This window comes from Cryptotermes secundus, unplaced genomic scaffold (genome assembly GCF_002891405.2).
Source record: "Cryptotermes secundus unplaced genomic scaffold, Csec_1.0 scaffold526, whole genome shotgun sequence".
Lineage (NCBI taxonomy): Eukaryota > Metazoa > Arthropoda > Insecta > Blattodea > Kalotermitidae > Cryptotermes > Cryptotermes secundus.
This window is the reverse complement of record NW_019721013.1, coordinates 1031734-1057294: the sequence shown is the minus strand read 5'-3', so window position 1 is coordinate 1057294 and position 25561 is coordinate 1031734. Positions and strand designations below refer to the sequence as shown.

Here is a 25561-nt window from a genome sequence, read left to right as displayed (position 1 = left end):
TCAGGATAGCTGGTGTTCCAGGTGAGATTTGAACAGAGCACCTCCTGAACAAAAACACTAAAAAGCCTTACAAAGCTGTACTGTAACTGCCATCTTCTGCAGCACCTCTGCTGTTCTCAGGGTGTACCATGACAGGCTTCTTTTCAAACCAAAACATACCTGGCTTTTAGGATTGAGAACAGGCAACTGGATTCCAGAAACAGAAACAACCATGTGAGAGGCTCGACAAACATTTTCATCTGGTGCAGATTTTCTTTTTGAAGTGCCTTGTTTCAATTCAGTACAGTTTGGTTGAAGACTGTCAAATCGAACTGTAGAAGCTCGAATAGATTCAGGAGACAAATATACATTCATAAAAGTCTGCCTGTGTATATCTGTCATTCCAGTAACATCAGCCACACACTCACATGCTAACCTGGAACAACAACCAATGCCTGTGAGCCATCTGACATTCTGACACCAGCCAACATCAAGGCAGTAGTCTTGCAGGATGTGACGTCCTGTAATCTGGTAGGTGCTTACTAAAAGTTCAGAGGACTATACTGACTTTATTTTCAGGGTGGACTATCTTGCAGCAGGTTCTGATAAAATACCAGTACCAACCTACGAGACTGCATGGTGTCAGATCCCAGAAGGCCACTGCCTTACCAGATTCTAAGTTACACACCTGCATTAATACTAGAAAAATATGTTAAAGCAAAAAATTGTTCATTCAGAATACAATTCTACTCATACTTGATGCTCAAGTGGGAAACCTCCCGGGTCTAAAACTGTGTTAATATATATCCTCAAGTAGTAAGTTGAAGTTTCCTGAAAACACTGGCACCTATCCTCCCGACTACGTGGCATCACGTCCCCAGAAGCCCGCAATCACACAGATGTTCATAAACACATCACTTACCAACAAACGAAGTCATCAGTGTGTCCCACATACAGCTTCATAAATTGAGACCAGTTCCAGCACTGACTAAAATAGTCCCTTGAAGCCTGAAGCAGGCTGTAACAGCAACCAACAATCTCCAAGTCTGTTACATCAGTGACTTTTGTCTTCTTTGAAGAAAATTTTCTTTTCTTTACAGAACTTGATGACAGACACTTAGCTGTCATGTCATGGAATGGAGAATGATGGCTTTTAAAATACTGTAAAGAAAACCTGAAGAAATAAAACATGAGCTTAGTGACAGTTTTCATTATTCATACAATAAAAACAACTATTAACCTCTCCAAGATATGAACCAAGAAATATATTACCATGGCACCCAATCCTAAGACAGTCAAATCCAGTTTACATTACCAACAACCACTTCCTTCAGATCTATTCAATATTACAATCCCATCTTATGAACAATTACTTTCAAATTTTGGGAGATTCTGAACGTGTCTGTGAATTTCTGTGTACTTAGACCTCTATATTATAGAATTCACATATTTAACTCTCCAGCTTTGAACTTGACACCAGAATTTCATTTCACATCCATACACAAGACAGAAAACTGTGAAGTTAATATCCACAGAAATGTTCACACAAGGAAATCCAATCTGTCATATCAGCTCACTTACTTAGAGCCAGCAATACCAGCATACCTGACTGCATCAGGGTGAAAATTCACCAGTTTCCCCAAAGCAACACACATCTGTTTGTGATGATGAATTCTGTCTTCCAGTGTTAACGTTCCATTCCTTCCCCTGTTCTCTGCAAGCAGGAGGAGTTCCAGCACAAGATGGGGCACACAGTGTGCAACAGCCACAGTGCAGTCAGGTGCAAGGAGCAACTCAGATAGGGCTGTCATTATCGCTTCCTTATCAGACTCTGTAAACCCCTAGAAGTAAAATCTTAATTCTACATGTATTTCAAGAAACAGCCTGCTGTTATCTGTCTCAAAATTGGAATGTCAACAAACTTAGTAGAACTCCCCAATGTCCAACCATTCTGCAGTTCTGCAATAGTTACAAACAGACAGGAAGATATGGCAAAACCAGTAAATGTCACACAATGTTTATCACCAGTCTTCTTCTTCTTTACTGGTGCTACAATCCTGTGTGTGTCTTGGCCTCCTTAACAAGTTCTGGGGTGGGCCTGTTAGTGCCATGACCAGGCCCAAACCCAGAGGACCAGGAACAACACTTCAACTGGTCCCCCTACCTCTTGACCTGTCTGGCATGGGTGGCCCTACCAACAGCATATGTTCCCAGTAGCATACATCTCTGGGTCTATTAGTCTTACTGATGTAACTTTTGCAGTGTTTCAAAGGTAGTGTGGCTATTACCACACTGTCACATTTTAATTATTTCAACAGCAAAACAACAAATGATAATGTGAAAAAGTGGCAAGAGTAAACAGCCACACAATCATTAAAATACTACAGGAAGTTACATTATTAAGACTGATGATAAACATTATGTTGTCAATACATGTAACATGATGCTTAAATATCATTTTTTTTTTTACAAATTTTCATTGCGAACGCGTCAAAAAATCACTTCGCACCCCAGAAGACGTGTTTCCCTTACAAGGACCACAGGGGAAAAAATGCGGTATTTTCTAATGTTCGGGCACGTGGTACATACGGCAAGCACTACGTTAGACTGGGTCTATGGAGTTCGTTTCCACACGGCTCTGTTAACTAGGCAACTGTAATAGCCGTTACCTTGACTGTACAATGAAACAAAATTATTCAATTTTATTTCTCAAATCTTTAAATGCAACAACTTGCGCTCCTCTACAAAACATGCCTTTCTAACCTCGTAATCCAGGTACTGCCTGAATTGTGTGTGGAATACTTCACTGTGATTGCACAGTTCTCGCAGACATCTCATAAAATGAGTTTCCAGTGTAGGTTCGTTCGGTTCCATGTTTCAGTCGCTTATGTCAGCTCACGTTATAAGAACTGCGCAAACATTAAAATTAACACATACTCTAACCACTCGCATGCTCAACACGTGCCAATCCCTAACCAATTCTAGCAGGAGCGGGAGCGGCCAAAGATTGTATCCTACGACATAGATTACAATCGTACTGAATATAGTTGACATTACCACCATCTTTAGTTCATAACCGTAATTTCTTCACCGACATCAGTGGATTGCTCGGCAATAACCCTAACTACTACTCGATCACAATAAAGCACAAGGACAAATTTACCGTAAACTTTTTTTTTCCTTGGCACTACAGCCCCAGTGGGCCTAGGCCTACCTCCATGAAACTCTCCGTTTCACTTCGGTTTTACTAGATCTTGGACATACGGTAGGACTCCTTGGGCGGGTGATCAGCTCGTCGCAAGGCCTCTACCTGTACACAAACACAGAAAAAAGCACACAAACATCCATGCCGTGAGTGGGATTCGAACCCACGATCCCGGCTTTCGAGCGAGCGAAGACAGTGCATGCCTTAGACCGCTCGGCTACCGTGACCGGCTTACCGTATTCTTACATTCAGTAAATCCAGTTTAATAGCTAATTGTCCGTGTAGACGTATGGGAGGCTGTAAGTATAGCTCCAAGCATTCTTGTATAATCTGTGTCCTACTGAAATCGTGCTCACAACACGATGAATGAGAAGGGTCACTATCCCGTGGGGTGCGAATCTCATTCTGAGCTCTATATTACACTGATCAGTTCGATGTGATCTGTACACCTAATTCGATCCGCTAAATTGATTATCGATCCGCTAAATTACTTATGTTTAAAACAAGAGCCACACAACTGACACGCTACCTGCCCTACGTCAGCCCACGGTAAGCTGCTTCTTATAAAGCTGAGAGTCACCATACTCATGACGTCAGTGAAGTCAGCGCTGCTCGCGGAAGTCCCGGTAGCGGATGGGCACACAGACGGATCCAGGCAAATATTTCAGCATTTATATTAACCCTGACAAGCACAGCGGTAACTATAAGTACCACCTGCGTTAACAACTGTAATTCTGTAATTGTTGTTTAGCATTATTCTCACAGTAAACGGCGATTATTTCCTTAACAGTATTAACCGGTTGGTCTGAGCTCCGGAGGTGCAATGCGTTTTCTGTATGGTCGGAACATAATTTTCAGATAATATTTACATGAACTTTGGGCTTCAAGCAGTTTGTGAACGTCTGAGGCTGTGAGCATAATAGGAAGTCGCCTGACCTACTGAGCTCCACGACTGTGTGACTGTTCTTGCAGTGACAATCGTGCTCACGGAATTTGATTTCTGGACAGACAATTACGTACCTACACACACGCCATGATTGTTCTCTTCGACATTTTTTAAAAATTATCGTTCATAACAACCCCATTTCCAAGCAATTTATTGATAACGGACAGACAGAGCAAGGGAGAGAGGGCAGCTTCGTCTGAAGGGCTGAGAACATTGTGTGATGTTAAGGCTCTCTTTATTGGTTACTTAATTACTCAAATGTGGACAAAAATGGTGGCCGTGTGTTCTCGAAATCCTGGGTTTCTAAGTATAAATTATTGAAACAGCTAGATATACATTATTTATCTAAACGACAATTTTCAGAACAGCATAAGTTATCCTACTGAAATGTTACCCCCTTTGAAGGACAGTGGTGACTACGTGTACCACCGGATGTAATATCAAAAACATTTTTTTTTACCCACAGAGTGTATTTCCGTCTTTGTGTTCCTTACAATAAACAGCGATTATTTTCCTGAACAAAATTAACCTGCTGTTATTTGTAATGGAAACGCAGCGTGTTCTCTGGGAGTTAGTAAGTGGATTTTCAAACGACGCTTAATTGAACTTCAGTGTTCAAAGTGGAGGCCAATTCCCAGCGGTGCTGACTAGACGGTTAAGATATGGAGCAGCTTTGCTTTGCTTCTCTCTCCTCGACACAGGAAAACCTAATGACGACAATGAAATTGGCAGACATGTGAAATTTAAAAGGACCAGCAGCTGTTGTTGCATGGAACTGATACCATTGTCGCAATTTTGAACACTTCCATTGGAAAACCGGTGGGCTGCGCGATATAGTATTCGCACTATTGCGTAACAATTAGGAACAAAAAGCAACGCGACCTCCTGAGCACATTAGTGCGGCTTCGTGAGAACCTGCTCTGTTTTGTTTCTGCGCAAGCGCAGCGTGGGCACTCACAGACACTGATGCTGAAGCCATGTTACAGTAGCTGGTCATTGTTGATACGGCTAATGGGACAGCCCGCGTCATTGGCATGTGGCTGTCTGCTAGATCTAATTGTGAATTCCAGAACTGACAAAACGTAAGGCGAAAATCATTAAAGAATGGTGATAAGATAACTCAAAATCTGCCTTGCTGCAGAGCATAGCGCACCACTAGCACAAATGTTTACTTCCATATCCCTTCCAAGACATCTTACAAGTCGATGGTATGAACTTGTGTTCACAGGACGCAGGTATGGATTTTGACGAGGTTCTGGAGGAAATCGGAGAGTTCGGTAGATACCAGATTATCACCTACTTACTCATATGCCTTCCGGTATTATTCAGTGCTGCTAACAGCCTAACTTACGTCTTCACAGCAGGAGTGCCAAATTATAGGTAATGTATGCACGTGCTTCTCTGATCTGACTGCAAATGACTGCTGCATTCTGCAGTCAGACCTCATTTGTCTTCTAGAGACGACTGGCCCTGTCCAGTTTCCTGCCACTAACATTACGAACATGGCCGTCGTGTGCATCTTGAAGGTGCAAGTTTCACTACAGCCAGCTGAGGTAAGATCTTGAAATCTGATACGATACACAAAAAAAAAGTAAAGCTGTCCCTCTTACAGGCCATGGAGGCCCATAGGGTTGTTAGACGTCGAGACTCCCATATTTTCTAGACAATGGGCTCACAGATGGCGGTAAGGTTGTCATCCTTACACGCCGGCCGTCCGGCCACCCTCTACCCTCAGGAAGATTCCTGGTTCTCATTTCTGTTAGAGGCTAGGTCGACCTCAGGGTCATAGCGCGCCTGGAAGGATTAGGTCAATTAAAGAATCCAATGACCTCATTGGGAATCGATCCCGCGACCTTCCGACTGGTGGCATAGCGCCTCAAATTACTGCGCTACCTCATGCCCCTCTGGTAAGACATTTATATTAAGGTTACTTTAACTTTATGACGCCAATCACAAGCATGGACGCCCGCCCTGATCATAATCTAGATTCCTATCTGACATACGCTAAACACCGGCAACTAGTGATACAGAACCGCCACGAGGCAGAAGTCAGAACTGCATCCAGTTTACTGACAGAACTCGAAGAACAGACTCCCTAAATTGTTGTGAAACTGCAAACCACATCGTGTGGTTCCTGCCTCTGGAAGGGACTGCTGGATAAAGGAGGCCGAAGCGGGCCAGCTAACAGGACACTGTTGCTGTGTTTCAGGTGCCTTGTTCCGGGCTGTGACGACGAAACGAACCCCCGTTATTTGACTCCGTGGGTACCTGAAGCCGTTCCCCCAGCAGAAAAGGACAATGAGCTCGGGGCTTCCACAGAGTACAAGCCAGACCAGTGCCACATGTACACCCCTGACAGCAACGTCACCAACATGTCGTGTCCCCTGGGACACTTCTCAAGGAACACAGCCAAGTGTGATGCCTGGCTGTATGAGGATAGCGAACACACTATTGTCGGTGAGGTATGCGGGCCATATATTGCTTCCCAGCCTATCTGTACTGGCGCAGCGCAGGCCGCCATCTTAGGATCTCTCGTTCGCTCCCTCCCAGCCTATCTGTACTGGCGCAGCGCAGGCCGCCATCTTAGGATCTCTCGTTCGCTCCCTCCCAGCCTATCTGTACTGGCGCAGCGCAGGCCGCCATCTTAGGATCTCTCGTTCGCTCCCTCCCAGCCTATCTGTACTGGCGCAGCGCAGGCCGCCATCTTAGGATCTCTCGTTCGCTCCCTCCCAGCCTATCTGTACTGGCGCAGAGCAGGCCGCCATCTTAGGATCTCTCGTTCGCTCCCTCCCAGCCTATCTGTATTGGCGCAGCGCAGGCCGCCATCTTAGGGTCTCTCGTTCGCTCCCTGCGACTCATACCCAATGCTTGCTCGTCGCTCTGAGATTCGGGGATTTATCTCCAGTTTATTATCGATCTGATCACACAGCCTCGAATGGTTGCAATGACAAGTGAATAGTGAATTGGAAGGGATGAGGAAGGAAGCAGTCGTGACTATCCTGGCATCTGCCTGGTAGGGCTTCAGATCTGAACCCAGTGCATCTCACCGCAGCTGTAACACAGGCTGCCTGCCTGCCGGCGCAGCAGACAAGGTAGGCGACGCTAAGGCGTCTTCTCAGCCTTCTGAGCTCAGGACGAATTTCACGACTGCAGGCATCGGAATTCGATTCCCGGTAGGGGCAAAGACGCTTCTCTTCTCAATACCAGCTCTAGGGACCACCAAACGAAAAATGTGTGTGTGTGGGGGGGGGCTTTTACCTAGGGTTAAAGCGGTTGAATGTGATGCTGACCATTCGACCCCAACTTGTGCCGAGGTTACGAACGCATGGAGCAATGCCTTCTTCATGTGTTGGTGCCTGAGTAACCACAGAGACAATTTTACCTTTACGTCAATATTCAGTGCAAAATGTTTGTTCGCATTCCAGTGGAACATCACGTGCCTAGACAACCAGTGGAAGCTGTCTCTTGTTGGGACTGTACACTTTGCTGGCATCCTCATGGGCTCCATGGTGTTCGGCCTGCTCGCTGACACGTGAGTACACTTCCGTAGGCAATACTGCCACTCAGACTGACAAGAAGGGACTGGTTCCATTTCTGGCGGCGACGCTGTTGAACAGCCTCCCCTCCCCCCATGCCTGAAGGCGTATAAAGCACACATAACGTGTGGCAGTACTTCTGCGCAAACCATTAGTGCAATAGCCCAAACAGTTGGCATGACAGCTGAAAGTCCGGCTTCCCGGAAATCGTCGAGCCCCTCAGGCGAGAGACTCAGACGCGCCTGCTCTCAAATCGGGCCGCGGGACTGACAAATGTACACCGAAAGTAGCCTGAATAGTTTCCCCTGCCAGTTCTCATTCCAAACTCATCATTGTTTACCATTCGCGGCTGGTACAGTAGGCCAAATAGTGGCCGACGTACCAAGTGGGCTCAGCCTCACCCCACCCCAATAAACTACTGTTTTCGAAATCCAGGGGCGGAGGTCAACGGCTGGATCCTCGTCAGTAGACTAACATCCAGTGACTAAGGGTACCAATGCAAGTGCGAGTCTGGCTCGCGAGCCAGACTCGCACGTGTATGGGCCGCCTAAGACCGTGCCATAGCTCAGGTGGTTAGCCGCTGGCTTTCCACGGCGGCTGCCCAGGTTCGAGCCCGGGTCAGGTCATATAGGATTTGTGGTGGACAAAATAGTACTGAGGCAGGTTTTCTCCAAGTACTTCGGTTTCTCCTGCGAATATTCAATCCACCAATTGCTCCACACTCACCATCATCTGTGATCGGGAGCCGGTACAAGAGGCCAGTAGTTGCCGCAGTACCAAATGGAATAACATCCAGTGACTGAGAAGACCGAGTTCCCGAAACGTCCTGTATATACAGCATGTCCGCTTTGCCGCAGGTTCGGCCGGAAGGCGGTGTTCCTGTTCTGCATCTTGCTGATGTCAGTCAGCGGAGTCGCCCAAGCAGCGGCGCCCGATTACGTCACATTCCAGCTGTTCGTTTTCATCAACGCCCTCGGAACCGCGGGCGTTTACCCTCTTGCATTTATCCTCGGTAAGGTGCACTTCATTTAGTTCAACCGGTAAACGCCTTGTTTAACCTGAGACTGGTTAAGCACATGTTCCTGGCCCGAGGTTAAGATACTTACCTTTTAGACACAAGTGGTCTTGTAACGGAAGCGATTTCATAATCACAAAACTGCGTCTCTTTTGCGAGGACCTCCACGGGAAGGGGACTCACCTCTGCAAGGACAGACACGTAACTTCATCCCACGCGGATCTGTGACTGCTTACATAACAAATTAGGAAATGGGGCAGACGCGTGCAAAAGTTGGCTGCTGTCAGACTGTGAAGCGTCGAATGGTAGGATGAATGCTGAACTGGAAGAGATTTGGAAGGAGGGATCATGGTTTAATCGAGGTACTATCGCAGCGTTTGTCTGGCTGGAGTGAGGAAACGTCACTCCTGGTCGAGATTCGAATAGAGAACTTCCCTAATAGCGTTACCGCTGCGCCAACCCGCTCAGACCCTCCGCTGTAACCAGTTCACTGACAAACATTACGCAAACAGACCTGCCGACACGTATACACGCATGTCGCTTAAACCAGACAATGAAATTGTGCCATGTCGCGTTAAATGGTAACATCACCTCTAACCTAACCTAACCTGCCCACTGTTTCCATCCGTTTGGTGCGAACAGATTCAACAGCCAGCACGCAAGCCGTCTGGACACAGACACTGAACACTTCACTGGACCGGGCAGGTCGGTGTTCGATTCGAAACCCGACTGGGACACCGACTATCCGTCGGCAAGTTCCGGGATAGTACGTGCATGAGAGTGACTGTGTTGCAGGAGTGGAGTTGGTGGGGACGCAGAAGCGAGAGATGAGTGGCGTTCTTCTCAACTACTTCTACGCTGTTGGGGAGGCGGCCGTGGGTCTCGTGGCCTGGCTGACCAAGTCCTGGGTCGCCATTCAGCTGGCAGTATCTGCTCCGCCCGCCATGTTCATACTGTATTACTGGTAGGAGAGACAGCATCCGCTTCACATGCAACTTGCTGTTTAAAACCTTTACAAGTTCTAATTGCTAAAATCTCTCTGCATCACCGGTGCATGCGTACGTTGGCCATCTTCACGTGTCTTCCTCTATGTGATTATTGACTGTGGGAAAAAAAACGTAAATATTCGTTAAACATAAACAACTACATTGAGCAGAGTTCTTCTTTAGAAGCTAACAGTCGCTCAGCTAAGCAAGAAATTCCCCGCTTCTTACGGAATTATAAAGCCCACTCCGAGGTCTTGCGCAATATTTCGTTTTGCATGATCAGAAGTTGTTAGTCACCATCGTAACTCGCGAGCTGGAAGGCTACCCATTTTCAGCTGTCGGCGACTGCTTATTCAATAAACTCGTAGCTATCCTCCAATCTCTGGAGACCGCACTCTCCAACGGAAACCTGGGGACGCACGTAGCGAGCCTCACCAAGAGACTGACAGGTCTCACACGCCCCAGGTGTTTGTTCTAGTCGCGACGGGCTATGACAGACGCCCGCCTCGGAACCACTCAACTGAAACAAGTGAGAGATGTGTGATTAATATGACACTGATTTTCCTCAGGTGTATCCCCGAATCTATTCGGTGGCTGCTGGCAAAACGGAAGAACCGCGAAGCTGCCAAGATTGTCAAGATGGCCGCCCAAGTGAACGGCGCCGTACTGTCAGACCGTCTGCTTTCAGCGTTTGATGACGATAACACAAAACAGAGGAAGGTGAGCGGTATATCGGCCGGGCCGTTGCGTGGCACTGGGCAGACTTGTCTGTTCCTACGAGCACCGATTTTGTGTCAGCCTTCCCTACACATTCACGGACAGTATTGTCAATTTGCAACCATAATTTCGCACCGTCCCCATGTTTTGCAGCATCTCATATATACCTGCATGTATGCCTATGATGTATACATCTTCACATATTTCACACGTCTCGCTCCACTGCTTTATCAGTTATCGATATAAAATCGAAAGCGTGCAGCCGTCATGTTGCTGTCTTACATTCTAGAGAAAATTACCCGCATGAAGTTGCTTATGCCTCGAATCTTTATTGTCGTACATCACTTCAGGGCCCAGCATTCCCGCAAGAGGCGCTAGTGTAGCTCCCGCTTCACAATTCATGTTGCAAATTAAGAGGTGCCAGATTTGAGTGACTTGCGACGCAAAAACGTGGATACCAGATTTCGCGAAAATCGGCAGGTCTGTTCAAGAGTTGAAAGTGGAACGTGCACATATAGCACGGAGCTCTAAAAGTTTGTTGTTCAAACTTTAAGAAAGGAAATCGTGCTGAAAGCACACGTTTATTCTGAGAAGAGACAGTAGACAATGTCAGACGATAAAATCGTAGAACAAGCACGAGAACTGTGTCTAGAGTAGAACAAGCACGAGAACTGTGTCTAGAATAGAACAAGCACGAGAACTGTGTCTAGAGTAGAGCAAGCACGAGAACTGTGTCTAGAGTAGAACAAGCACGAGAACTGTCTAGAGTAGAACAAGAATAAGAACTGTGTCTAGAGTAGAACAAGCGCGAGAACTGTGTCTAGAGTAGAACAAGCACGAGAACTGTGTCTAGAGTAGAACAAGCACGAGAACTGTGTCTAGAGTAGAACAAGCGCGAGAACTGCGTCTAGAGTAGAACAAGCACGAGAACTGTGTCTAGAGTAGAACAAGCACGAGAACTGTGTCTAGAGTTGAACAAGCACGAGAACTGTGTCTAGAGTTGAACAAGCAGGAGAACTGTGTCTAGAGTAGAACAAGCACGAGAACTGTGTCTAGAGTAGAACAAGCACGAGAACTGTGTATAGAGTAGAACAAGCGCGAGAACTGTGTCTAGAGTAGAACAAGCACGAGAACTGTCTAGATTATGATGACCTCTCATACCAAATACGGGATATGGAATTAAATGTCAGTTTTACAACGCAGTAAAAATGGTATAATTTTCTGCAAGAAAATGCTATCAAACGAATGCATGGCATCACAGCAAACACTTTATAATGCGATGGTGAGGCCAGTTTGAGCGCCTCCTGTGTTACAGGTGAGACATGGCATCCGAATAACTCCTTAATTTGATAGTGTTTTTGTTTTATTTCGCAAAACAAATGTATGTATAATGGCCATCCGGCCCACAACAAAAATTTAAGCGAAAATAAATTTTCCTGCCATCTCTTGACAATTCAAAATAACAATTTATAGCACTTCAGCGATGCAGAACAGCAGTTACTGTGGCATTGGATCTGAATTATAGACGTAAATTAAACTGGGAACCGAAAGGGTTAAGGAAATGGAAGCCGAAAGCCCCTGATGTTCTGCTGCCTTGACTGGGTCGGGAACTAGACAAGACGACAGAGACAAAACTTATATATTTCTGAATGTAGGTCTAGGGACATCATGTTACGATGTACACGGACAGTGGAAAGTGCTTTGTCTCAGTTGCCAGTAGTGCGTACAGAAAGTGTTACTTCAGTAATTCATTCCAGGTTGAGGAGGCGGAGAGTATAGACGAAATCCAAGGAATATCGAAGACAGTAGTTCAGATCTGCAAGTCCAAGAAACTGCTACTGCGTTCTCTGAACTTGTTTTATAACTGGTAAGTGTAAAGTTGCATGTTGACAGTGAAGTAACTATCAAAGTCGCTACAAATTACATTGTCCCTTTAAAGAATAGTAATTACTGCTTTAACATTACGAAACTCTCATTTTGCCCAAACTGTGTATTTACGCGTTCCCGATTTTCACAGTAAATTGCAGTAACCTCTTGGTATTTGTAATGGAAATTTGTAAATATTTCTACTTTCCCGTTTCGGAAAAAGATGCTGCCTCCATTTTCAGGGTAAAAAGACACATATGTCGTCAGTCGCTGTCATAATCAAGGGCCGTTCTGTTGTTCATTAAGGGCTGCCAACGCGTTTGTCTACTACGGTCTGTCCGTGAACTCGACAAGTCTGAGTGGCAACAAGTACTTGAACTTCGCCCTCGTCTGTCTCGTGGAAATCCCCGGCTACACGCTTGCTTGGGTCGCCATGAACCGTTGGGGCAGGCGGAAGCCCCTAGCTGCCTCCCTTCTGCTCTGCACTGCTACCTGCCTGGCTGCACTGTTCGTCCCGCAAGGTATAGCGCCCGAGAACTTTGTGCACGCTGAAGGCAGGAAAACACGGCAACCCGTGGATGTAGCCCCACAAGGGCACAAGTAGCCAGCAACACCCTCATGTCCAAATGCAACATTTCCTTCAACTTTCATTTAATTTAATTCCGAATAAGAAATACAGTAACCCTCGCTAATCCAGATTTAAATATAACACGCATACTTTAAAAGACACATGATATTTCGGAAGGCAGATGAGTCATTTGTCTGTTCAGACAAAACTTGACAAGTTTCGTCAAGCCTGCAACATTACGCTCAAAAAGAAGTACAACTTCCGAACCTTCTATCGATGAATAAACGTAGTCTTTTTATGGTTTTTAAACAAGGGCTCTACAGTGATATTTCTTGCTATTTATTTTCATGAGCGCTACTCATATCATTAAATTTTCCATTTACTTGTATTCTAAGTTTCTCTCTTTCAGGCCTACCTTTGGCTTCACTAATCCGGACGACGTCCCCACCCCAATTTATCCGGATTAGCGAGGGTTTACTGTATAGAAACGCAAAGATGAATAAAGTTGTCCCTGTGTCTAATTAAACGCCATACCGTGTTGACGTATGGAGGAGTGGATGTACAGCCCCACATTACATGGAGGTCACCGGTTTCCTTTCCGCCCCATCCGCTTTACCCCCGGGGAAAGAGCCAACGATACCTACTGGATAGGAGGCCGGGTGAGCCCCATAACTGATATGAACGCCGTGGAAAAGAGAATTTTCTCTTGTCCTGCCGGCAATCGAACTCGGATTCCTCGGTTGTCCACCCCGTAGCCTACTCATTTTAACGACTGAGCTATACACAAGCATTCCGTAAGCAACCGGGTGCAGCGTCAGAGATGAGACCGACAGCTTAAGGCTCGGGAAAGTGATAATGTGCTGCCTGGTTAGAGCTACTGTACACCTCACGTGGCGGTAGAAGGGGAAGACCCTATTCCAGTACCAATTTGTCCACTATGAAGCATCGCCTGGAACTGAACCCGGGTTTGCACGATAAGAAGCCAGCGTCGAATCACCTGACCTATGTCACTGCATGAATTTACATTACGAAAAAAAAATCGCATTTCAGGTTGTCTGCTCTTAGCGTTCCTTTTCTGTGCAAGACCTCCTAAGTTCCTGTGGCGTGTGCCCTAGGTGCAACATTTTGAGGAAGTTCACGCCTCGGCCCCAGGCGCTGGCCCCCCCCCCCCACCTTAGTCCTAATGTTACGCAATAAACATGGCTACCATTGCGGATATTGTCCGCCGTCCTGAGTTTTTCCAAACACAAAGTTTCGGAAGCTTTACTCGTTTCCGTCATCAGGTGCAAGGAAGGAAAGTTTCCCAACTCAGCTGTGCCCCTCGAGCAGTGACGCTACTGACTGGAATACGGGAGGTACCCGGTTCGATTCACGGCTTTCCCCCAAAACCTCAAGGCATATGCCGGGATATTGCCCTACACTGCACATCCTGCCCAAACCATTATCCACGAGTCGCTTCCAACTTCGTTTCATGAAATGCAGACACTCGGAACCGACAGCTGGGCCCCTCGGGCTCAGTAGGGTTGGAACCTTCCCTCCTTCACACCTGAGTTTCCGCAGTGGTAACGCTCTGCATTCGTATTCGGGAGGTTCTCGGTTCGAATTCCAACCGGGACACCGCCTATCCTGGCTGAGGCTTGTTGTGCTTCTCCTCAGTCACTCCAGAAATTTCCGGGGCAATACCTCGATTAGGCCACGACCGCTTCCTTCCAGATCCCTTCCAGTTCACCGTATATCACGCATTATACCATCTGACGCTTTGTATCCCGACAGAAGTGTGGACTGACCTGGCCTCCAACATGACATGGCCGCTCTGCAATGTGCAAAGTAGGGTGCATTTACTGTTTCTGCGCATGCGCTGTTCTGCTTCAGATATGAACCGGGTGGTGGTACTACTGTTCCTGACAGGGAAACTTGGGATCACATCTTCGTTCGCCATCCTTGTGGTCTACACGACAGAACTGTACCCCACAGCGATGCGAAGTATTGGGGTGGGCGCCAGCTCCACTGTGGGCCGAGTGGGGGCCATGTTGGCGCCTTTCGCACCTCTTCTGGTGAGCACGACTGACTGCTTAGCTTAGGCAATATTTTATCTGTGGAAATGAGCACTGGCGAGCATTGCTGTGGTTCACTCTGCTCTTGAGATCGTTGTTTTCCGTGGAATTTCGGAAGAAACTACTCTTCCATCTTCATGATGCGCCTCTCCACTACTGTGAAGATGAAATGTCTGGTTCTTCCAAAATGCTGGTACCTATTTATCAAACTTCACGGCATGAGGACCCATATTCACGCTTGATCAGAAACCGTAATCTGCAGCCTTTTCGTCAGCATTTGATATGTTAACTGTACTGTGTGCTCTGTGCTGCACAGGGTGTGTACCTGCCATCTCTGTCGCTGCTGCTCTTTGCAAGCGTCTCCTTCATCGCCGGAGTGTTGGCTCTCCTGCTTCCGGAGACGCTCGGCGCCAGGCTGCCTGACACCGTGGAGGAGCTTGTGGCCTTGTGAGGATCTCATCGGGTTACAATGCACGAGTGATGAACCTGGGCCCTTAGAAGCGCTTTCCTTCATGAGTTTTATATATACGGACGCAATATTTCCTTCTAGAATGATCCTTATAAATAGCAGAGTTCACATGACCACGAAACGAACGAATTAGGAAGGGAAATCCCAAAGAGAGAAGTCCCCTCAAAACGTAGCATATGTAAGTAAGACAGCCGACTTTATACTGAGCTGGATTCTGTAGTACACAAATGTAAACTGGCCGCGAGGGTGACAAAAAAAAATACGATAAATATCACAAAATGGCGAGAAAAAGATCCGCTTCTGGTTTCGAAAGATGGCAGTTAATTAACACTAATTCAAGCGCTACTTACGTCCGTGTATATCGAAACACGTTTCACCCAGCGACTTAACTTTAACACTGGTGGGTACGCCCCTAAGCAGATATTACTCAACAGCAAACTTGGTGGTTGTGATGTAACATAGGAAGGATATTTAGACAAATAAATATGCTAATAAAAATGAGTTCATGTTTACAGATGTTATTTATTTTTCTATAACTTAGTATTGGTAATCACTAATGGTTCTAAAGGCCTGTATGGGCTGAAATTGGGGAGGTTGGAGGCTTACGGGAACGGAATGAAGGAAGTGGAGGCAGTAACCTCCCCACAGCGCCCTCCGGCGCAAAGCAACCAGCTTGCAGGTTTCACTTACTTCCACACAATTGCATGTAGTGTTCAGAACACGTCTTCCATCGCCAGCCTGAGTACCGTCCATGTAACAACAACATGTAAACATTCAGATGCTACTCCACAGAAAACCCAGCGCGTCTGCATGACAAAGAGCAGCTGGTTAACGCTAAGTATTCTGAGTTACCTCTGTGTTTTAAGGGTCAGTCTCAGATCAAACCCTTCTTGTGTATGCGTCATCATCGCAGTGACGTAGGCCGTTACGTCACCATTAGAAAGTATCTAACTTGTATTTTAAATATGCAATGGGAACCAAAATCGCTATTCCGGGAATCTCGTTGCAACACGGGGTTTCTGTTGCACGAGGTTGCCCTCTCAAGTATGGCGTACCGTCACAGTTGGTTCAGACAGACAATACGTAACCTGCATCATAAAAGCCGCGATCAGGCGCGACAGCGCAGCTGAACAAAAGGGTACGATTACAATTACGTTTTAGGGGCGCCATATTTTACACCTCATTTTGATGAATGCTTATTTAATATTTTTGTCGCAGTGTCTGAAATGTTTGTTATTAATTGTGATGAAGTTTTCGTAAACTAGGAGGGTTTTAACTGGGGGAGGGGGGGAGACGGAACTTCTCGTCGGGTGTGGGAGAGGGGGCACGTAGACTTACGCCTGCCCTGAGTAGCCTGTGGAATGTCATGGCTTCTGATCATTTGTGTACCGCTTCCTGTTGCTCGCGACATCAGAAACAGGAACCAATGTAACTTATCCATTCACAATTCCGTGGGCTTCGCCTGGGCTTGCAAGGGATGAGAACGGGGTTGGTCAGGGCACACGACCGCAGGCCACGTTGAACCACCAATCACACACGAGGAAGTCTTGATTGAAAAGTGTTCCATTTGGGCACAACATGGGCACGCCCAGACCGTCGTCAGAACATACAAAGAATACCTGAAACAGTACGTACCGCGTCATGAAGTTCATAGTGTTCAGCATCTTAACACTTACAGCAACAGTATGGCACTTGTTATTCATGTAAATAATACACAATACTTCAGTTCGTACCTCACAGGAAACACATTACGTCTCCGCTACAAAGCCCACCCGGTTAATGCGGTTTAGGGAAACAGTCGCTGTTTACTGTGAGAACCATACGGAACACACAAATAATATAGAGATTCAGTCCGTACCTCACAGAAAACACATTACGTCTCCACTACAGAGCCCAACCAGTTAATGCTGTTCAGGGAAACAGTCGCTGTTTATTGTGAGACTCATACGGAACACACAGATACACCTTGATGTGCGTATAACAATCACTGTGCTTTGGAGCCTTACAGTCACCTCACAGTTGCATTTGTCTGCGCTGACGCTTCTGGACACGATGGATCTCGAGGAGTAGCCCAGTTCAGCATGATCATCTTCAAGACCCCCAGTGTTGCTGATGATATCAGAGTTGAACGTTTGGAAACAACTGGTCCCCAAGATCGTTCAGTATATGGCAAATCAGGAAGAAGTCTGAAGTAGGACGAAGAAACAGTGCTACGCTCTATGAACGTGGGGTAGCTCCCACACAGCGTGGTGACTATGAATATTGCTGTCTTCTGGGGGGTGACACCGTGTACTCCGGTAGAAGTAAACCGCGGATACAGTAGCCTACTATTTTCAGAAACATCAGCGAATTCCTACCGGATCATGCGGCGTCACATCTAGAGGAGTGCGCTCTAAAAGGTACATCATATGCGCGACAATTCCGAGAACACGGAAGAAAGAAGGAAACAGAAAGGACGGGAAAACAAACGTCCATTCTATTTTAAACGCGAACAGTTACAAATCTAGGTTCTATTTGAGGCAGCTACGACTGCAAGGAACCAACTTACTTGACACCGGGTGCTGACGTCCGCAAAGTATCCACCATGACCTTTGACACATGAAAAATTTGTCTTCGGAGGTCGACTGTAAACAGGGTAATCTCTACCGGGCACACCTGGGATTGAACCGGTTTCCTCTGCGAAAAATGATAATATGTTTATACAAGAAATTTACTTACAACAATAATATTAAAATATATCCTGAAGACATGTGGTGGGAGAATGAGGACTGAATCCATTCGGCTAGGTGTAGGGCCCAATATTTTTTTTTATTGCTAGTGGGGTGGGACTAAGTCCCTTGTACTGCCGCCACTTCTGGCCTATTGTACCCGCCCCAGATGATAGGTGAGGGTGATTGTGGAGCAATTGGGAGAATGAAGATTGGCAGGGGAAACCGAAGTACTCGGAGAAAACCTGCCTCAGCGCCACTTTGTCCACCAAAAATCCCACTTGACCAGACCCGGGATCGAACCCGGGCCGCCGAGGTGGGAAGGCAGCGACTAACCGCTTGAGCTATGGCTCGGCCTAGGGCCCAGTAACTGACTCTAGAGAACACGGTAATAAACTCTAATTAGTTTCTCAATACTGACCCTGCCCCACTGAGTCGGTTAGTACAAACCTACATGTATAAATTATTCAGCCACCAAAAAGTTGAACCTGCAGCCTCTATCCACTGTGGAGGGTCTCCATTTAAGAGCTGACAGTTACTAAGCTAGTCAAGAAATTCCCTGTCTATGGAAGCCAAGAGACCGCCATCGCCCCTGAGTTCGGAACCCTTCTTCCTTCAATGAATTTCTAACACATATTACTCACACCTCCCAAGGGATACTTTCCGTTGAGGACTTCCGACAAAAGTCCCGTACGTGTTCCTCGTGTCCCCACGCACTGTCCCACACTCCTCTCCTCTCTGATATCTGACATCAGAGTGCACTCACCGCTGGTTTCCAAGATCATGGCCGGCTTCCGCAGCTGTCTCCGCTTATAGTAGGCTGTCTCAGCTGCTGTGAGCTGCAGCTCCTCGTACTCGTGGTCCCGATGTCGTTTCCCGTCGCCTCCCTCTGCCTGCACAACCAGAGCCACACGCGACGGGTAGACCGGCTCAGAAAGCTGCACTAGGCTCGCTACTGGGCTCCTGCTGGGCGCTTCACTCTCATAACTGTCATAAGCCGGACTATTTCCGGCGAGAAGTTCCTCGTTTCTGGAGGAGTTTCTCGTGAACTTCGCAAATGGCGGGGTAACGTCAGCAGGCGGCGGAGAAGTATCAGCATATTGTCGGAAACCGTCAACTGATTGGAAATCTTCTGTGGACTGAGGGGTGACTGTTGTAGGCTCGGATGCCTTCGGTAAGGAAGTTCCACGGAGACCACCCAGACTGCTGGCGGCAGGTTGCCGAGATATTGCAATGTGAACACGGGAGATATCAGTAAATGGAGAGGCAGGGACGTCTGTATAGGGATGCGAGATCGTCGTATATATTCGAGGGATATCGATATGAACAAGCGATATATCAGCATCCGCCGATTGGAGAGGAATATCAGTAGATATACGAGAAATGTTACTAGACAGAGGGTTGGCTCGGTCATGCACTTGAAGGGTAGCGTCAACAGGACGACGGGAATTATGAGTTCTTGATCGATTCCTTTGTCTTGAGGATTTGGGAACAGGCGTCTCCGTGGAAGTTGGAACATCCTGGGGTACATTCAAATGTTTGAAAGTGGAGACTGCAGGGGGCAACAGATACAGAGAAGGGGCCGTCGGAATATCGTGGGATTTCGATCTGTTAAAATCAAGTGTGATAGGCCTCGAATAATTTGGTTTCCTTTTTCCATACTCCCCAAAGACTAGCAGAGGATCTGAAATCTTAACCCTTTGACGGTAATACCGCCTCTGATCCGGCCTTCTTTGGGGCTGTTCTTTCTGCCTTTGTTCCACTTCCTCCTCTGGTTCGTTCAGTTTAATATCTCCTCCCCCCTCGGGGATGATGTTTCTCTCGTCCTGTCGCTGCTGCGAATGTTGTTCTGCCCGCATTTTCCTCCGCGGTTTGTGTCCTTCGTAAACAGAAGTCTCAGCGTCTTCAGATCTTGATCGTTTTGTGTGGTACGCAGGAACAGCCGAGACCTGTTCCATCAAGTCGACGAAAGAATTCATGTCCATTTCGTCATCCTGCTCGACTACCATGTTCAGAACTGGTGTCCGCTGTTGCGTCTCGGAGGGCGACAGCACCTCCATCTGCACATACCTCGCATTCGGAAGCATCCCGCTCTGCTTCCCTAACCGCCGTCTCTCTTCCTGCCTCAGGTAGCGCACGAAGGTCTCAGGATCGCGAATAGCAACAGCGAAAGATCGGACCGGGTCAGAAAAGTTGTCGTTCGGTCCACTGATGCTGTTATTAGTGCTCTCAACAGGTCTCATGACCCAGACGCGCTCTATGTGCGGGCGTCTGTATCTCCGTCCACGCCGTGCCCTCGCAGCCAGTTCAGAACGCGGTACCTGACCCCGATCTTCAGCCCTCATGACGCTTGCTGCCATCGCACAGACCCACCCTGGAACGAGGGTAAGCAACGTTAGCTGTTTCGATGCGTAGAGAGACCACAGATTGGCTCCCTCCACAACTCCCTAAAGCTGTTATGCTTCCGCCTTCAGCATACTTCCCAGGATTCCCTTCTAGTCCTCTAGTCTGGCTTTCCCCAAAGGGAAAGAAGCATTCTTCCAGGGCAGCAGAGAATGCTAAATGTCTAATTAATACACGTGTAAACTGACGAGTGAGGAGCATATTACGTTGCAAACGCAGACATACAATATAACAGAAAAAGTAAAGTAAAGTAAGTAAGTAAAAATATCCCTTTAACAGGCCGTGAAAGCCCACAGGGTTGTGAGATGTTAAGGGTCCTTCATTTCCCAGACAATTGGCTCATAGACGGAGGTGAGACTGTCAGCCTTACGCGCCGGCCGCCATTTACCCCCAGGAATATTCCAGGTATTCATTTCTGTTAGAGGCCGAGCAGACCCCAGGGACATCTCTACCTTTTTATATTAAAAGCGGTCGTCAGTAATACGTAAAGCCATGTTGAACTTTGATATACGAGAATGCGTAAAATTACGTCACAATATCCGCGTGTCTAATGATACTCGTATTTGAACTGGTTGATGGATTTCAGTGAACCTCCGCGTGCATGGGTTGTTAAAGATGTGCCAAGTATCTCTGCACTACTTCACTACCCCAGAGACAATACAAGCATCAGGACTAGAGCCACTGAACACAGGTTCGTTAAATTGTGAGCAGACAAAAATTAAAAACATAATTTTTGTTGTCTTCATTTTTGTAGAACAGAAAGTAAAAATTTGGCATCCATGAGAAACGGGCCTGTTCAACTGTCCGTTTGCTGGCAGTAAGCAGTGAAACAGCCTGTGCGTGTAGGCAACCGATAGCTTGTATGGGTCTAGGTGACAGTCGAAACTATAAATGTTATAAATTCACACGGCAGCGGTTAAATCGTTTGAACTTAACTTATCTGGAGAATTTAATATAATGAAACTTACGTCCGGAAGTGGAACAATAAAAATCTGCCTACGATTTTAAGTTCCCAGTTTGCGCTATGTACGTTCATTTTACAGACAGACCGAACTGAAACATGAGACAAAAATGGATTTTATTTGCAATGGTAATCATGGAGGACAGAAAGTCGTATAAATAATAAAAACCAGTTCGTACCACACAGAGAACGGCCAGTCCTGCTTACGGAAATGACCGCAGTTTATTGTAAGAGCCATACGGAACACACAAATAATATAGAGATTCAGTCCGTACCTCACAGGAAACACATTACGTCTCCGCTACAAAGCCCAACCGGTTAATGCTGTTTAGGGAAACAGTCGCTGTTTATTGTGAGAACATACGGAATATATAAATACAATGTGTGGGCACAATGCAGCGCTTTTCAATGTTAAATCAGGTGGTGCATATAGTTACCACTGTGCCTTAAACGATTACTCTGGGAAATCATGAAGACCGCATAATACGAGGCGAGTTCTGCAGAGCAGAGCTTTGTGTGTGTTCTTTACGACGATGCCAGTAGCTAAACGGCAAATGTATGTACTGAGTTGGAGAGGATTTGGAAGGAGTGGTCGTGGCCTAATAAAACCACTATCATGAGGAAAACCACGAAAAACACCGCCGTCCCGCCCGAGATTCGAATCGACACATGTGATTCAATAGCATTACTGCTCCGTATATTCGCAAAATGAAGTGTGGGCAGACACACGCGTCTGTATTGTGTAGAGCAGTGTATTGAGGCGCGCTACTTACACGACAGCAGGAGAGCGTCCGCGAGTCTCATGTCTGCACGCCGAGAGATCCCACTTGTTACTGCGCCCCCTCCGACAGGCGCTCACTTATGGATTATCTGCCATCATCCGCGATGAAGGAAAGTGAAAACGGGGTGAAGGACTTCATGCTGTAACTCTTACAGAAGGACGCGGTTGAATGACTGCACTCCCGCTCAACGCGTTCAGGACGTCCCGGGTTGAATTCTCCATCCTCACCGATGTTTTTCGCCGATTTACCGCAATTCCACAAACGCGACTCCCTTATATGAGGCGACGACCACTTCCTTCCACATCCTTACCAATTCGCTATTCATTAACCATGCCACAAGTCGGGGCTATATCACGAGCGGGGTCGACAGCATCAGGAAAACCAATTTTTCGTGTTCGTGGAGAGGGGTGAGTCGGGGTCCACTAGGTAAGTCGGCCACCAATTGTCCTATTGTACCAGCCCCGGACGACAGATGACTATGGAGCATTTAGTGGAATGAGAATTGGCAGGGGAAACCGTAGAAACCAGCCCCAGTGCCATTATGTCCATCACAAATCCAACATGGCCTGACCTGCGCTCGAACTTGGGCTGCCACAGTGGGAAGCCATGACACGATCTACATACAGTAACTCTAATTGTTACGATGAAGTTAATTCGGGTCTTTGGAGGTTCCACCGTGTGGACGTTTCTGAGATACTTCGACCCTGAAGATCGAGGCAGCCTGTACCTCGGAAAGTCAGGCAGTACACGCTACAACCAATCAAGAACTGATTGTACGCCAACTGTTAAGCAGCGTCAGTGTCTAAAGTCAGGGTTGCGACGAATCCGACTGACGCATTCTTATTCTGACAACGCAGGGCGTCGGCGCAGCAATTACACCTTAAATCATATGAAACGCTCCTTTGAGAGCAAAGACTCTCCATTTTTCTGTACACTGCATTTATGTGTTTCTCACACCGAAAGGCGATTATTTCCCTAAACAACATTAACCGGTTGGACTTTGTTATGGAGAGACAGCGTGTTTTCTGTGAGGGAGAAACCGAGTTCTTATACGGGCTTCAGGCTTCCAACATTTAAAAACGGAACGGACCAACATATACAGAAAACTACTCACGAAGTGCACAGAACTGCAAAGTATACGAAGTTACGTAACAGGAAACATCACATGCGATGCTGGCGTTCGGTCTGAGCAGCTTTCACCCTGACGTTACACTGTACAAGGTCGCGGAAGAGTCGAGTCATCTTACAATTGAGTTGCAAGTAATTCCCACACATCCGTCCTGGCACAAAGAACACGAAAATTACTTTACGGTGTAGATTCTTGACACAAAAATTTCGCTGATCAAACAATAAAGACAAGCCAAGCATTGCACTTAGTGAAAGAGATTTTCTAAACACTTTCTTAATTGGCGAATTCATTTAACGACGCTGCGAGTAGCTAAGACTCTACGGCGTCGAGTGGTAGGAGAGTTAATGAGAACAGAATTTGTAGGGTTGTGCAAAGAAGATGCTGTGGCCCAGTTTCAGGCACTATCCCAACGTTCACCTGGAGGGACTGAGGAAAAGCACGGCAATCCCCGTCGGTATTGTCGTTATCCAGGCCAAGATTCGAATCGGGTTCCTTCGGAATACGCGTCTGAGCCGATCTGCTTGAAATGGCCATTCCGAAACCGGGGAAAGGCCTGCACAAGTCCCTCCATACCCTACAAAACCTTGGCGGATAATCCAATATGAAAATATCAGAAAATAAAGCAATGACTTTTAAAGAAAAGCATAAAATGCAGTTCTTATAAAGATAAAAAAAGTCCCCATACTCAATTAACCATTACACCATGAAGACATAAGGGGGAGTGGCGGTACAGCTCCACGCATTCATAACCTTCGCACTAAACAGAGGTGAATGATTTACTTCGATCCCAAGTCGCTTTACCTCTCGAGAAAGAGCCCCCCGGTACCCACTGAACAGAGGGGCTGGTAGGCCTCGAGGACGCGATGACGAAGCAAAATTTCTTGCGCCTGCCGGGGATAGAACCCCGAACTGAATGAGTTATCCCGACTCCCAAGATGCATTTGCCAGCCTAGTTCCAGAACAATGTTCAGTACTTCTGAACTGGCATTTGTTGCGAAGCCGGCCACTGAGCAATAAAATGGAACAGCGAGGAAACAGACAGTTCGTGTGTTGTAAAGTGACGACAGTTCGCACGCTTTTCCTTGCAGATGGCAGTGAAACTGCATTGAGGAAATGAGATTTTTAAGAATGTCGAGGAATGTCCTGAAATGAGTGAAATTCACAAGTTCAATTTTGCTTAACTGTAGCAATTATTGCAAAACTAATGTAAGGTGTGTTTTGGGGGGGGGGGGGAAATACTTTCCAATCCGATAAATATATTTGGTGAGTTCCAATGGAGATATGCACAGACACCGCATACAGATGTTCGCATGACGTCCCTTATTTTTGTTCTATATTAAACACAATTCGAATGTACCATCAAATTTTAGTAAAGTTTCCTGGTACCAAATGTAATAACAATTCGTTCAGCCGTTCTCCAAACTTTACCTGCGGACAGGCAGGAAGCAATCAGGGCCTATTTTATGGAAGTCTTTCAGTATTTGCTTGGAGCACCTGAGGGCAAGCACGAAAGGCCTGTCAGTCGGTCTAGGCTGGTAATCGAACCCGAGGCCTACCGAACATGAAATATGAGTGCTAACCACTCAGCCACGACGTCTGGTGCTGGCACTACTTAAGACAGAGAGTTGAAACATACCATGCGTGGGCGAAGTCGAATTGAGTGATACTGAACTCCAGCTTCAGGAGAAAAAAAAACTGTGGTCTTCACTGAATGTGGGAGCGGACGGACAGGCATAAATCTTGGCCTTTTGAAGCGCATTAGTAACTGCATGTACCAGGTGATTTTATTTTAAAAATAATGCATTCTGCTCACACAGTTAATTTATGTGTTCCATACGATTCTTACAATTAACCGCAATTACTTCTCAAAATAGCATTAACAGGCTGGTCTTTGTGGAGACGGCGTGTTTCCTGTGAGGTACGAACTGACTCCGTATACATTATTTTGACGAATTTCAGACTTGCTAGACGGCTTTCAACCTTCCGTATGTATATGTATAATAAAATTGTGTAGGCAACAAGCAGAAGTTCTGAGAATGAACATGGAATATGTAAGTGGCTTAAACCTAGCGGCGGCCAAGCTTACTACCCTTCAAGGCATAAGATATGTAAGATAAACATGACGTAAAGCCTGGACTGACAGAGGACTTGTATATAGTGCACAAGGAAGAACTTTCAGCAACATGCTATATATGCGATACGTACACTTGACAAATGCCAAGTATATTCATAAGAGA

At 46.6% G+C, this 25561-nt stretch overlaps 3 protein-coding genes across 8 annotated transcripts in view; 1 reads left to right on the top strand and 2 right to left on the bottom strand.

Moving 5' to 3' along the window:
• The window catches only part of LOC111875246 (midasin), a 161972-nt gene extending 159014 nt beyond the window's left edge, over positions 1-2958 (bottom strand). The window contains exons 1-4 of the mRNA XM_023871314.2: positions 2743-2958; positions 1585-1820; positions 902-1153; positions 160-415 (exon numbers count right to left, since the gene is read on the bottom strand). Of these exons, the coding sequence (XP_023727082.1) occupies positions 160-415; positions 902-1153; positions 1585-1820; positions 2743-2853 (855 nt within the window). The 5' untranslated portion in view covers positions 2854-2958. The remainder of the gene's footprint in view (positions 1-159; positions 416-901; positions 1154-1584; positions 1821-2742) is intronic.
• Positions 2959-3788: 830 nt separating this feature from the next.
• Positions 3789-15802, top strand: LOC111875243 (organic cation transporter protein). Of its 5 annotated transcripts, none has more exons than XM_033755752.1 (11): positions 3789-3839; positions 5359-5365; positions 6340-6592; positions 7556-7662; positions 8524-8678; positions 9477-9645; positions 10237-10387; positions 12142-12251; positions 12557-12771; positions 14691-14872; positions 15189-15802. In XM_033755752.1, exons 1-11 carry the CDS (start codon positions 3818-3820, stop codon positions 15321-15323), a joined length of 1506 nt encoding a protein of 501 aa, XP_033611643.1. In that variant the 5' UTR covers positions 3789-3817; the 3' UTR covers positions 15324-15802. The 5 variants fall into 5 exon arrangements, with proteins under 5 accessions (XP_033611643.1, XP_033611641.1, XP_033611642.1 ...); XM_033755750.1 differs by having other exon boundaries at positions 3794-3839; positions 5359-5510; XM_033755751.1 differs by having other exon boundaries at positions 3794-3881.
• An 87-nt stretch (positions 15803-15889) lies between these two features.
• On the bottom strand, positions 15890-23465 carry LOC111875269. 2 transcript variants are annotated; one of them, XM_023871372.2, is made up of 4 exons: positions 23310-23465; positions 18816-20423; positions 17890-18017; positions 15890-16960 (listed from the first exon to the last, which is right to left on the bottom strand). In XM_023871372.2, exons 2-4 carry the CDS (start codon positions 20407-20409, stop codon positions 16835-16837), a joined length of 1848 nt encoding a protein of 615 aa, XP_023727140.1. In that variant the 5' UTR covers positions 20410-20423; positions 23310-23465; the 3' UTR covers positions 15890-16834. The 2 variants fall into 2 exon arrangements, with proteins under 2 accessions (XP_023727140.1, XP_023727139.1); XM_023871371.2 differs by lacking the exon at positions 23310-23465 and adding an exon at positions 22187-22630.
• Positions 23466-25561: the final 2096 nt, after the last annotated feature.

Coding starts and splice junctions, on each gene's coding strand:
- LOC111875269 (XM_023871371.2), bottom strand. CDS start 22,217: ATGAGACTCGCGGACGCTCTCCTGCTGTCGT. Junction 20,424..22,186: donor GGACGCTCTCCTGCTGTCGT/GTAAGTAGCGCG, acceptor CCCTCGTTCCAG/GGTGGGTCTGTGCGATGGCA. Junction 18,018..18,815: donor CATGATCTTGGAAACCAGCG/GTGAGTGCACTC, acceptor CATTTTTCGCAG/AGGAAACCGGTTCAATCCCA.
- LOC111875243 (XM_033755750.1), top strand. CDS start 5,368: ATGGATTTTGACGAGGTTCTGGAGGAAATCGGAGAGTTCGGTAGATAC. Junction 5,511..6,339: donor GCAGGAGTGCCAAATTATAG/GTAATGTATGCA, acceptor GCTGTGTTTCAG/GTGCCTTGTTCCGGGCTGTG. Junction 9,646..10,236: donor ATGTTCATACTGTATTACTG/GTAGGAGAGACA, acceptor GATTTTCCTCAG/GTGTATCCCCGAATCTATTC.